This window comes from Bufo bufo, chromosome 1 (assembly GCF_905171765.1).
Source record: "Bufo bufo chromosome 1, aBufBuf1.1, whole genome shotgun sequence".
NCBI lineage: Eukaryota > Metazoa > Chordata > Amphibia > Anura > Bufonidae > Bufo > Bufo bufo.
In genome coordinates this window covers 794,146,069-794,160,182 of record NC_053389.1, presented here as the reverse complement: position 1 = coordinate 794,160,182, position 14,114 = coordinate 794,146,069, and the positions used below count along the sequence as shown (strand labels likewise).

Sequence of the window (14,114 nt, the reverse complement as noted above, 5' to 3'; positions counted from 1 at the left end):
CTTCTCTCTTCCTTTTTCAATGCTCTGTCACCCCTGTTCTAATAGTATGACAAGACTGCATGACCCCTTGGTCCTGCTAAGGGTTTTGGCTTTGCCTATTGCTGTGCATGATGCATTGTCCCAGCTAAATACTAGGAAGCTTCTGGGGTACCTGAGGATGTGGCCAAAATTAATTTTACAAGGCCAAAATGTTCTCTCAAGGGGATCAGTTAGTAGACGGTGGTCATACTTGTAATATCAGCCCCAAGCATACCATCCATATGTATATTATAATCTCTTCAAGTGTCTGGTCTAATGGAAATGGGACCAGAAATGATGAAATATATTATTGTAGAAGGTCAAACTTGGGGGCAGTCACTTACACTTATATAACGGTCCTTTTAGCTTATTTTATAATGTTCATGTTTGAAGCATTAGATGATTACTTATATATTATTCCCTAACATAATATTATTATTGAAATTAGATAACGCGTAGTTATACCTGGGAATTACAAGGTCAAATTCCCCTCAGTGCAGCATAGGCTGTTCTAACTTTTCACTCTCAGGTGTTGTAAAGTGCTGGTTCAGGGAGTTTTAATGGTGATGCTCCCTATAAAGGTATGCAAATGAGCTCTCCTCCAGAAGAAAGAAAACTGTATTTCTAGTGCTATCTACAGGTAACTTCTGCGGTAGAGCGATGTCACTAGTTTTCCCATCTCGGCATTGATGGCATATCACTAGAATATGCCACAAATGTCAGATAAGAGTTGGTCCAGGAGGTGAGGCCCAAATCTATCTCCAGAACGGAGATGGATTCCCCAAACTGAAGGAGAGCACAACGCGCATGTGCAGGGTCCTCCTCTCCATTCATTGCTATGGGACTTCTGAAAATAGCTAAGCAAGTGCTTGACTATTTTCAGCGGAGGGTAGCCGCACTTGTGCAGTTGCTTTCCCTTCATTTCTGTTACACCATTCTAGAAATGGTAGTGAGACCTACACCTAGCGATATGCTATAAATCTTCAGAAGGGACGACCCCTTTAATGACCGACAATATGCCTTTTAACGGCAGTAAGAGGCCTTAATTGCTGCATGGAAGATCTTGTGACCGTGGGTCAGGTGTAGAGACAGCTAAGTACCCAAAAGAGAAGGCAAAAATAGTATGAGAGCATGCAACTGATTTAGCGGCACTGCTGTTCTCTCCATTTGTCCCACGGATCATGGGATCAGGGCAGTGACCATGCTTCTCACAATGCAGGGAGAAAATGATAATAATAAATACATTCAATTATATATATATATTCTATACAACAATCAAATCCCCCAAAAGTATTTTCTGAACTTTTTGGGGGACACATCATTAAAATTTGAAATAACAATGAAAATATTTTTTTTTTTAGAACTAACTAAGTTATATATACAGTCCTGATCAAAAGTTTAAGACCACTTGAAAAATGGCCAAAAATCATATTTAGCATGGCTGGATCTTAACAAGGTTCCAAGTAGAGCTTCAACATGCAACAAGAAGAAATGAGAGTGAGACAAAAGCCGTTATTGTTTATCACTTCCAAAATTTGTTTCCCATGCTTGATGCAAGCATTTCCATGAGGTGAGTGGGAACATTTCTCCAAGTGGTGAAGACGGCCGCACGAAGGCCATCTACTGTCTGGAACTGTTGTCCATTTTTGTAAACTTCCCTTGCCATCCATCCCCAAAATTGGATTTAGATCAGGGGAACACGCAGGATGGGCCAAAAGAGTGATGTTATTCTCCTGGAAGAAGTCCCTTGTCCTGCGGGCATTGTGTACTGTAGCGTTGTCCTGTTGAAAAACCCAGTCGTACTCGTTACCACACAGACGAGGGCCCTCAGTCATGAAGAATGCTCTCTGCAACATCTGGACATAGCCAGCGGCCGTTTGACGACCCTGCACTTCCTGAAGCTCCATTGTTCCACTGAAGGAAAAAGCACCCCAGACCATTATGGCGCCCCCTCCACTGTGGCGCGTAGAAAACATCTCAGGTGGGATCTGCTTGTCATGCCAGTAACGTTGGAAACCATCAGAACCATCAAGGTTAAATTTTTTCTCATCAGAGAATAAAACTTTCTTCCACCTTGAATGTCCTATGTTTTGTGCTCTCTTGCAAAGTCCAAACGAGCAGTTCTGTGGCGTTCAAGGAGACGAGGTCTTTGAAGAAGTTTTTTGTTTTTGAAGCCCTTCAGTCTCAGATGCCGTCTGATGGTTATGGGGCTGCAGTCAGCACCAGTAAGGGCCTTAATTTGGGTCGAGGATCATCCAGTGTCTTGACGGACAGCCAATTGGATCCTCCGGCTCAGTGCTGGTGAATTTTTTTTGGGTCTTCCACTTGACTTTTTTGTTCCATAACCCTCAGGATCATTTAAGAAATTCCAAATGACTGTCTTACTGCGTCCCACCTCAGCAGCGATGACGCGCTGTGGGAGACCCTGCCTATGCAGTTCAACAACCCGACCACGTTCAAAAAGGGAGAGTTTTTTTGCCTTTGCCATCACAACGTGTGACTATCTGACAGAAAATGACAATGAATCCACATCTTTGCACAGATTTGGCCTTTTAAAGGCATGTGGTCCTAAAATTTGGATCAGCTGAAAAACAGCCTGTTTCAGTTTAATCGTTATTTTCAATTAATTGAATGCTCAAAAAATGTTTGGTCTCACTCTCATTTCTTCTTGTTGCATGTTGAAGCTCTACTTGGAACCTTGTTAAGATCCAACAATGTAAAATAAGATTTTTTGCCATTTTTCAAGTGGTCTTAAACATTTGATCAGGACTGTATATATAAAAAGGTTTGACCAGTACATGCATGAAATCGGAAACATTGGGGCAAATTTCCTAATGTGATTTTGCTGCATTTCTGGCAGATAATGTGGCATCAAGTTTTAGCTTGTCAAGAGGCAGTGGAGTGTGACGTGGCTTTAAGATGCAATAATATGCGCCAAATCTTTGTGCCATGTGAGCCAAGCAATAGCATAAAGTCGAGCCATGCACCAGATTTATCATGCAGGCTGAGCATCTTTGGACAGGATAGATTTGGCACATCTTTGGACAGGGTTAGTATATTTACCCCCATTATTCTGATCAGGGCCAAAAACTGTGTGGGTATTAAGGGAATACTTTTCGGACCATTCTGTAATACTCTGGAGATACTCCAGCTCTCAGCCATGGCTGCAAACACAAACATCATGGTTATCTCCGCCATGTATAATAGTCGAGTAAAGGGCCAACTGTGTCTGCTTGGACCCCAGAAGCACCTGTTTTATTTTGGGACTTACGTACAACGGATCCCTTGCCATGACGGAAAAAATGATAACATGAGAGAGAATCGCTTGGAAACTCTTCAGTGTTTCTCACAGCGTCTGACATCTCTCGTCAGGGAGAATGTGCTTTTTGGTTTCCAGCTGGTAATCACTGTAGGCTACGTGGGCCCCATGTGTAAAAAAACAAGAAAAAGCTGGTGCAAGCAAATATAGGACGCGTTGTCTATAGGAACCCGTCAGACGACTTTTTAGACTGTAAGCTGCGCAGGAAAACGGTAGCTTCATTCTGATTGGTTACCATAGTCAAAGCCTCCGGGTTTTGCGGGCACTACTTTTTATACATGTGGCCCTGTGCACTGGGGATCCGTTCCATGTCTGAGTGTAGGAGACTCATAACCAATATGCGCACCCCTCTCCCCACTTTAATGACCACTTTGGTAGAGACTTTGGTGTGAGGAGTGGAGGAGCCCACGCTCTGCATGTGCCGAACACTCCGACCGTAAATCGGCTGCTTGTCTCCAAATACAGTGCATTTGGTTTGATTCTTGTTTCTCAAATGGAAAACACATTACTCCTGAGTAAACTGCTGGTTGGGATGAAGAGTCGAAAGGGCTCCGGCTGGTCCTTGTGTATGAAAACTGGTGTAGACAATATGGCGGATGGGTGTGCCCATAGTAGCCAATCGAATCTACTTCTTTATTTCAAACCTAAGCTTTAAAAAATAAAAATAAATAAAAAAAATCACGGGTGGAGTCTGGCTGGTTGCGATGGGCAACACCTAGTCCTCCGCTCCTGCTTGCATTAGTTTTCACACCTGAGGCCCTCAGCGCCCCCCCCACTCTGCGCCCTTTCTCCTGACTGTTAGTGGGCCCCAAGAGTTGACGTTCGCTGGTTTCCAATGCAAAGCTGAAATAAGAAACAAATAAATAAAATTATTGAAAACTCGGGATGTCTTTGGTGCGTTTATTTGCGGGTACCAGAGACGCGCGTTTCCGCTCTCCTGACTGACCGCTCTCCACCTAGAACTTATCTTTTCTCTGTTGCTGGAGGACGTGGGGTTTTAAGAGAAAATCAACAGATTATGGGGCAGACTTCTAAAAACTAGTACAAATAAAAAAGGGGGGAGTTACTCTTAACATCCAATCAAGTTGCTGCTTTTGTCACGACGGTGATTTGATTGGCGGCCCTGAGTAGCCAGCCTGTTTTATTGGTGGTAGTTTTTAGAAATCTTCTCCGTTCTCATCATTGGCCGCTCTCCGTTTCAAAGCGTTTCCCCCCAATAATAATTTTATTTATTTCTTTCGGTGCTGGGGAGGGACTTGCAGCGCACATGCCTGTATTCACTCGGTCCCCGCTTTCCCTCCCCCTTCTCACTTTTTAGGACAACTTTATCAACCTCAGTTTTCTGCGCTTGTTCCGAGCTGCCCGTCTTATTAAACTTCTGCGCCAAGGCTACACTATCCGAATCCTCCTGTGGACTTTCGTCCAGTCCTTTAAGGTACGTGTATAAATATCTATCTGTAATATGCTCTCGTGGTAAGGGGTTAATGGGCGACCATGGAGTCTGCACTAGGGGAGCACTAAGGAAGGTCGAGGAGATTTCTCTAGTAATGATACTTGGCTATTTCTTATGTCAACCCTTTCTTCTCCTCTACAGGCACTGCCCTACGTCTGCCTCCTGATCGCCATGCTGTTCTTTATCTATGCCATCATCGGCATGCAGGTCTGTGCTAGAATCAGCGTGATGTGTGTGTGCAGCCTTGTTACCGTGTCTCATGTATGTTCTGCAAAAGTACAGATATATACCGATGTAGAAAATATTAATAGTTGTAATCAGCTTGCATCAAAGTTTGTGTAAGGAAAAAGGTGAATCACTTCTCTCAAACCCAGGTGTTACCATCTTGATTGAAAATTCTGAGCAACTCCCCCTTCTCCTCAGTCTGCTCACCTTTATTTACTAACAAAAGGTGTAAAAGGGGCTGGCCCAAGACAAGGATACAGGAAGTTATAACATGCAGGAAGTGATGTCATAGGGAAAGGGCGGGGCAATCAATGTGGCTGGGCAGACAATGCACACACCCCATCCCTGTATAAGGAAGGATGAGTCATGTCCATTGTCTGATCAGCCAGGTGGCCGCCCACCCCCCATCACTGTCAGCATGGACCTCATTCAATACTGCTCAAAGGTGATCAGTATCTAATAAAGATCATTCTACTGGTTCTTATAGGTTTGAGATTATCTGCGAGACATTGCTACGGCTATTGTCAGTATACGGTACTAGTATACCGACAAGGCAGATATGCATGTCTTAAAAGCAGATATGTCTCCAAGCCCATGAGAAGGTTTTCATACTGACTGTTTTACCACTGGTCCCGATTCAGCCAAAGTACCCTCTTCTAGAGCGCTCCTTGGCCAAATCAGACACAGGGAGACAGATGACAATCTATAAAAACACACCCACATCCTAAAGTAAAATGTCTGCATAATAAAATTTCCACAACAATACCGATGTAGACTCTCCCACACTCTTAGCAGAGCAGGCAGCTATCCAGTGGAAGGCTGCTGGCAACCACAGGAGGGGCAGCTTGCTGCATATTTGCATTGCTCTAGTTGCTCCACCTAGTGGCAGGTGTAGATGGGAAGAATTGTATCATTGTATTCTATGTCCCTATTCTGTAATGTCTGTAAGGGGGGCACTGTGATAGCAGTAGTGTTTATTGGGGACAATTTGCTGGCTCTTTATATGAGGTGCACTGTATATGAGGGTCAGTCTGCCAGCACTGTATATGAGGGTCAGTCTTCCAGCACTGTATATGAGGGGCAGTCTTCCGACACTGTATATGAGGGTCAGTCTGCCAGCACTGTATATGAGGGTCAGTCTTCTGGCACTGTATATGAGGGACAGTCTGCCAGCACTGTATATGAGGGTCAGTCTGCCAGCACTGTATATGAGGGGCAGTCTTCTGGCACTGTAGATGAGGGTCAGTCTTCTGGCACTGTATATGAGGGTCAGTCTGCCAGCACTGTATATGAGGGGCAGTCTTCCGACACTGTATATGAGGGTCAGTCTGCCAGCACTGTATATGAGGGTCAGTCTTCCAGCACTGTATATGAGGGGCAGTCTTCCAGCACTGTAGATGAGGGTCAGTCTTCTGGCACTGTAGATGAGGGTCAGTCTTCTGGCACTGTATATGAGGGGCAGTCTTCCGGCACTGTATATGAGGGGCAGTCTTCCAGCACTGTATATGAGGGGCAGTCTTCTGGCACTGTATATGAGGGGCAGTCTTCTGGCACTGTATATGAGGGTCAGTCTGCCAGCACTGTAGATGAGGGTCAGTCTGCCAGCACTGTATATGAGGGGCAGTCTTCCGGCACGGTATATGAGGGTTAGTCTGCCAGCACTGTATATGAGGGGCAGTCTTCTGGCACTGTAGATGAGGGTCAGTCTTCCAGCACTGTAGATGAGGGTCAGTCTTCCAGCACTGTATATGAGGGTCAGTCTTCCAGCACTGTATATGAGGGTCAGTCTTCCAGCACTGTAGATGAGGGTCAGTCTTCCAGCACTGTATATGAGGGTCAGTCTTCCAGCACTGTATATGAGGGTCAGTCTTCCAGCACTGTAGATGAGGGTCAGTCTTCCAGCACTGTAGATGAGGGTCAGTCTTCCAGCACTGTATATGAGGGGCAGTCTTCTGGCACTGTATATGAGGGGCAGTCTTCTGGCACTGTATATGAGGGTCAGTCTGCCAGCACTGTAGATGAGGGTCAGTCTGCCAGCACTGTATATGAGGGGCAGTCTTCCGGCACGGTATATGAGGGTTAGTCTGCCAGCACTGTATATGAGGGGCAGTCTTCTGGCACTGTAGATGAGGGTCAGTCTTCCAGCACTGTATATGAGGGTCAGTCTTCCAGCACTGTAGATGAGGGTCAGTCTTCCAGCACTGTAGATGAGGGTCAGTCTTCCAGCACTGTATATGAGGGGCAGTCTTCTGGCACTGTATATGAGGGGCAGTCTTCTGGCACTGTATATGAGGGTCAGTCTGCCAGCACTGTAGATGAGGGTCAGTCTGCCAGCACTGTATATGAGGGGCAGTCTTCCGGCACGGTATATGAGGGTTAGTCTGCCAGCACTGTATATGAGGGGCAGTCTTCTGGCACTGTAGATGAGGGTCAGTCTTCCAGCACTGTAGATGAGGGTCAGTCTTCCAGCACTGTATATGAGGGGCAGTCTTCTGGCACTGTAGATGAGGGTCAGTCTTCTGGCACTGTAGATGAGGGTCAGCATGCTAACACTGTTAAGGAGAGGCAAGTCTTGCTAAAATTCATACTTAAAAATAAGGCATATATGGCTTAGAGGTATGTGTTTGTGGAAATACAGAACATTAAACATACAGTGCCTTGAAAAAATATTCAAACCCCTTGAAGTTTTCCACATATTTTCATGTTACACCCACAAACATAATTTTATTTTATTGGGATTTTATGTTATAGACCAACACAAAGTAACAAGTATGTGTGAAGTACAAAGAAAAGGATATATGGTTTTTTAAAATTTTTATTAAATGGTATGATGCTGCCACCACCTTGTCTCACGGTGATGATGGCGTGTTCAGGGTGATGAGCAGTGTTACTTTTCTGTCGCACATAGCTTTTTGCATTTAGGCCAAAAAGTTCAACTTTGGTCTCATCTGACCAGAGCACCTTCTTACACATGTTTGCCGTGTCCCCTACATGGCTTGTGGCAAACTGCAAACGAGACTTCTTATGGATTGCTAAAAAAATGTTTTTCTTCTTGCCACTCATCCATAAAGGCCAGATCTGTGGAGTACAGGACTAATAGTTGTCCTGTGGACAGAGTCTCTCACCTGAGCTGTGGATCTCCGCAGCTCCTCCAGAGTGACCATGGGCCTCTTCTCTGCTTCTCTAATTAGTGCTCTCCTTGCCTGGGCTGTCAGTTTAGGTGGACAGCCATGTCTTGGTAGGTTTGCAGTTGTGCCATACTCCTTCCATTTTCAGAGGATGGATTGAACAGTGCTCCGTGAGATGTTCAGAGCTTGGAATATTGTTTAGAACCTAATCCTATTTTACACTTCCCCACAACTTTATTACTGACCTGTCTGGTGTGTTCCTTGGTATTCATGATGATGTTTGATCACTAATGTTCTCTAACAAACCTCTGAGGCCTTCACAGAACAGCTGTCGTTATACTGAGAACACATTACACACAGGTAGACTCTATTCATTAATTAGGTGGTTTCTGAAGGCAATTGGTCGCACTGGATTTTATTTAGGGTTATAGGGGGCGGAATACAAATGCACACCACACCACACAGATTTTTATTTATTAAAAATTTTGAAAACCATGTATCATTTTCTTTTCACTTCACACATACTTGCTACTTTGTTAAGTTTGTGGGTGTAACATGAAAAAATGTGGAAAAGTTCAAGGCAGATGAATACTTTTTATAAGGTACTGTATTTGTTGGGCAAAGTGCGGCTCTCCAGATGTTGCAGACTGAGCATACTAGGAGTTGAAGTTTTACAACAGCTGGAGAGCCGCAGTTTGCCCATCCGTGTTCTCACAATATATGTGCTCTAACATGTCTGATCCTTTCCATCTATCTGCGACACACCATATCACTTTGCAGGTCTTTGGTAACATAGCCCTGGAAGAAGATGAGGACACAGCTATAACAGAACACAACAACTTTCGTACATTTTTCCAAGCTCTCATGCTCCTTTTTCGGTAAGAATCCTGCATAAAATCTCCCGTAAATGTTCCTTAGGCTGGGTTCAGTCTTTTCTTTATGGTGTAGCTCAAAGACGCAGCACTTTTATCACGTCATGAGACTGAACAATCCCCGGGCAATGGTGTAACCTCGGCTTACCTTCCTGCAGGAGTGCCACCGGCGAAGCATGGCATGAAATCATGCTGTCCTGCTTGAGTGGAAAGCCCTGCGACAGTCAGTCAGGAATAAAGGAGAAGGACTGTGGGAGCGAGTTTGCCTATTTCTACTTTGTGTCTTTCATCTTCCTTTGCTCATTTCTGGTGAGTGACGTAGTACTGAGGTTGTTAGAAGAGATCATCTTTGATAATATTTTTTCCGAAATTTTTGGGTGGGGGCATACATCAGAGTTTTGGAAATTTATTTGCAGTAGATTAAAGCCTTATGAAAAGTCACTGTGGTACCATACTGCTGACCATATGCTTCCATATGGTAATCTGTACGGGTACCTTATGACTTCTGTGCACTTCGGGCCAGGTGCTTTATAAATCAGTCAGAAAATGCTAGTGAATGTGGTACTCATAAGGAGCTTTCAAACAGATCCATGTACAGAGATGACTTTATTTAGTCCCCGATTATTGGAACAGACTCCATTCTTTTCTGGTAATAGCTTCCAGGCCGAGAGTAATACAAACGCCCTACTCTCGGCCAGTCTATCCATCTATATGAACAGCCTTGGTTATCTTTGCAGGTTGTACATAGATTTATACTAGAAAATTGTTCCTTTGTGCCATTCCCTATATATTAATGTCCATTCAATCAAAGTGAACCTGCACTTTAAAAGGGTTTTCCCATCTGGATATCGCTAGGATATGTATAAATGTCAGTCTGGGACCTGCTCCTATCTCAATGGTGGGGCCCCGAAGTGAGCGGAGAGAGCACATTGCACATGTGCGGTGTCCTCTCCATTTACTGCTATGAGACTTACAAAAATAGTTGAGCAAATAGGCTTGGGTATTTTTGGTAGCCCCACAGCACTCCTTCATTCACTGCTATGGGATTTCTGAAAAGAATTGGCTATTTTTTTGGAAGTCCCATAGCAGTGAATAGAGGGCGGCTGCCCATGTGCATTGTGCTCTGCCTTCACCCTGTACTGGAGATAGGAGCAGGTCTTAGAGGTGGGATCCACACCTACAGTATCTGAGATTTATGGCATATCATTGCAATATGGGAATATATCCCTTTAAGGATGGGTACATTTCAAGGCAAATCCACTGCGAATCTGCATGACAATTTTGGTGCAGATTTCATGTTATGCGTTGCAAAAAGTGCAAAAGTCCCCAGTGAAAATCTGCAACAGAACTGACTGCATATTAGAAAATTTACAGCAGGCACTAAATCTCTGCTACATGTGGATAGGGTTGCTACTGTAAATTGCTGCATATTTTTAGTGAGGAATCAGCACTGGAAATCTGCAGCAATTCTGCAGGCCGCCATTTTGGCCTAATGGGGGCTGGGGCTGCACAGCGATCGTGTGGCTGAGAATTTGAGGGTGGGGGGTTCTGGCAGTGTAGCTGGCATGTTGGCGGTTACATTTGCACACTTTTTGTAGCGGTAACTATTGTTGATTTGGTAGACACATACAACACATGTTGCCATAGCTGTTCTTCCTCTGCAGATGTTAAACCTGTTTGTGGCTGTCATTATGGATAACTTTGAATATCTAACCCGCGATTCCTCCATTCTGGGTCCACATCATCTAGATGAATATGTGAGAATCTGGGCAGAGTATGACCCGGCTGCCTGGTGAGTCACTTAATCTATCCAATTTAATATAAGATTTGGAGGGGGGAGGGGGGGGGGTAGTGGAATACCAAAATAAGTACAATAAATTAGACTGTTTGTAAAGCCTGAAAGAAAAAAAAGGAAAACCATAGATGACTCACAGTCCAAGTGAAGCATCAGATGAAGAATCAAGAGCTGCCCAAAATTCACCAGCAGGAACCATCAAGATGGCGTGATACTGGGGGAAGAAGGAGAAAAAGCCCAGCGTGCTGGAATGGAAAGCACTGCAAGAAGATATAAAAGGACGAGAGCAAATCAGGGGTTTGTAGAGAAACAGATGGAGCCAATGAAGGGTTGTACACGAGGAGTGAGAAGACAGCGGAATATAAGTTCTAGAGCGTAATGTAGATGTGGAGATGATAGAACCGAGGTGAACATGGGGAAGCGGTTTTGTGAACTGCTTCAAGATGGAAGAGTGTAACACGATGGCTTTGACAGTATTGTAGCCACTGATAACATAATGGCCTTAAGGACTTGGCTCCTTAGGAAATTTTCCCTTAGTTTGGGCTTGCTTTATGGGGTCAGATGGGACGACTAAGGAAGTGTATGCTCAGCAGCAATCACATGCTTGTCTTGGAAGCTCCTTGTCTTCTAGTCTTCAGATCTGATATGAATGTGTGGCCATTACACATTAGCACACCTCAGGACTAGTGATATCCTTGATAAGATTCAGAGAGCAGAAGAACATTGGGCATCAGCATTGGGCATCAGCAAGAGACATTTGCTGGTCCATGCCAGTTATGACCTGTAACTTCTGCATAGCTGGCAGTGGTGGCTACCTACTGCCTACCACCACTGGTTGGTACATGATAAGATGGCTTCCAATGTCAGCTCATTGCTATCATTTGTACATAGGCATTTTACCACAACCAGATGTAAATCTGGGCACATCAATGTTGTGTTACTTGACCAGATATGGTCCTTGGGCACATTCACAACCTCCACAGTTCACAAAGTCCTGCATGAATTCTTGCCACCAAATGGCAAAGAGGATGGGACCAGCCATGGCTGGCTGTGTCTCTCCTGGGCCCAGTAGTAGCCACATGCATTGCCCTTATGGTATGTACGTCCTTGTGTGCAAACCTTGCCAAACAAAGACTGCGCAGCAAGAAGAGATCTTCAACTGCCCTATTCTATCTGTCAATTAGGAATTTGGAGTTTGAGGTTGTAAGTAAAGGCTTGGTTAGGTTACATTGGACCTCTGAACTCCCTTATCTCTTCTGCTCTGCCTGAGTATCTGCCACCTAGCCATGAACTATGAAGCTCCGGATGTACAGGACCACAGGTAGTGTATCACTGGCACTCAGAGTAACAAAAAATATAATGTCTGAAATGGTTCGCAAAGCTTCCAGCAAGAAGAGGACAGCCACGTCAAGGAGGAAGAGAAGATGGTGGACTGTGTATACCGGGCACAGAAGAACTGGTCTACTGCCTTCCACACCAGTAAACCTCCATATGCCTGCATTGTTTTCTATGTGTTTTCTCTCATTATTTCTTTCCTCCTATGTATTTAATCCATATGAGTGTTGGAGTGTTTGTTTTTTTCTTATTCCACTGAATTATAGCTTGTTGTAGAGAGTATAATGTCTGTAGCCAGTGTTGATCTATACACATTATTCCAGCCGTTATGTACCAGTTTGTATGTGTGGATGTTGTGGCTGAAATCTCAAACTGGTTGTCAAGGACTAAAACTTGTGTAGAGTTTTAATATTGAACGGCATGGTGTCATCCACATTCACGGGCGCCTATTCATTATAGCAGTCATTATCACGTAGGGGACAAGAAGTGCTGGCCCTCTTATAAACACACCTTTATTGTCGAGGACTTGATGACTTTGGACAATCCATTCTGATTCCCCAAATTTAAGCTGATTGCAGGATATAACTGTAGACTATACATTAGGCTTCTTTCACACGTCAGTGGTGCCGTCCATGATCTCCATCGACCGCTCACGTATCCTTTGACGTTAACCGCACATCAGTGGTTTTCCATAGTCTGTGGGTCAGTGGCGACACCGCGGAAGCACACCCTATTTTTGTCCCTCATGCACATTATTGTCTATGGGTCTGAGAAAACCACGGATGTAACACAGATGCCATCCCTGTTTGGTCCATGGTCGTTGCTAAGAAATGCTCTGGAAATTCATTTGTCTGTGAAATACGGATGACACACAGAGGGCAAAAAACGGACACATGGACTAAACACGTGAATGTCATCACAGACACTGACGACATACCACTGTGAAAAAGGGTTTACACAATTCCAGATAAAATCCACGACCAACACCAGGGCCCGGTGTCTTTCATCCTTTTCCAGAAGTTCTGGTGGCAAATAACAATACAAAGTGGGTGGCAAATAACAATACACGTCACTATATCTGCTGCAGAGCAAAGTGACCGCACTGGTCTACGTTCTACTACCACCTGTTGGGTGCAGTTTATGGTGATGAGCATGGAAGACATTCCCTGGAGTAGCTCCATCAGAGACAACCCAACATTGCATCATCTAGAGGTCCTAATAGGACCATGCTGAATGTCACCCACACAGCCCTGTCCTTAGTCTCATTCACATTCATCCTCTCTACATCGCCTTTATTGTACCCATTGCTAAGGTCATGTCTAGATTGAAATATAATTAGTATGAAAGGGGGTTTTGCCTTGGCAGCTTTGGAGTTTGAGACTTCAGCCACCATGTTATGGGGGAATTTTATAAAAACTAAGGTTGGGTCTCCGCCATCAGCCAGCGAGGTGCCTGCACCAGTGATTTATAACTCCCCTCCATACGTCTGTATGCGTGTATGCGTGTGTATTATTATGTTTGCACATTCTCTGTATCATGCAGGACACAGCACTGCCGATTACAGGGAGGGTCACCCATGAAAGCTGCACATCCTCTCAACTAACTCCCCTTCTGTTCTTATTTCAGCGGGCGCATTCATTATAAGGACATGTACAGTTTGTTGCGGGTTATATCCCCACCGCTGGGTTTGGGGAAGAAATGCCCCCACAGGGTGGCCTGCAAGGTTTGGAAAACCATTACAAAAAAATATAAAAAATAAAACAAAAAACGAAACACGGAACGAAACTTCCACAACCCTTACCCAATATACCCATCCTTCCTTCTCTCACCCCTGGATAATATTCCTTCCTCCCATCCTTCAAAACTTAGCCCGTTATCCCCTGCAAGAGTTTCAGCGGAATGCGCGTTGCTTTCACCTACCTAATTTTAATATATATATAACATATATATATTTTGAGACAGAGCTGTA

The 14,114-nt window shown here is 44.4% G+C and overlaps 1 protein-coding gene across 1 annotated transcript in view; it reads left to right on the top strand.

Moving 5' to 3' along the window:
- CACNA1A (calcium voltage-gated channel subunit alpha1 A) overlaps positions 1 to 14,114 on the top strand; it is a 285,029-nt gene that overhangs the window by 207,308 nt on the left and 63,607 nt on the right. The window contains exons 33-37 of the mRNA XM_040415070.1: positions 4,656 to 4,772; positions 4,932 to 4,997; positions 8,924 to 9,021; positions 9,174 to 9,324; positions 10,680 to 10,807. Of these exons, the coding sequence (XP_040271004.1) occupies positions 4,656 to 4,772; positions 4,932 to 4,997; positions 8,924 to 9,021; positions 9,174 to 9,324; positions 10,680 to 10,807 (560 nt within the window). The remainder of the gene's footprint in view (positions 1 to 4,655; positions 4,773 to 4,931; positions 4,998 to 8,923; positions 9,022 to 9,173; positions 9,325 to 10,679; positions 10,808 to 14,114) is intronic.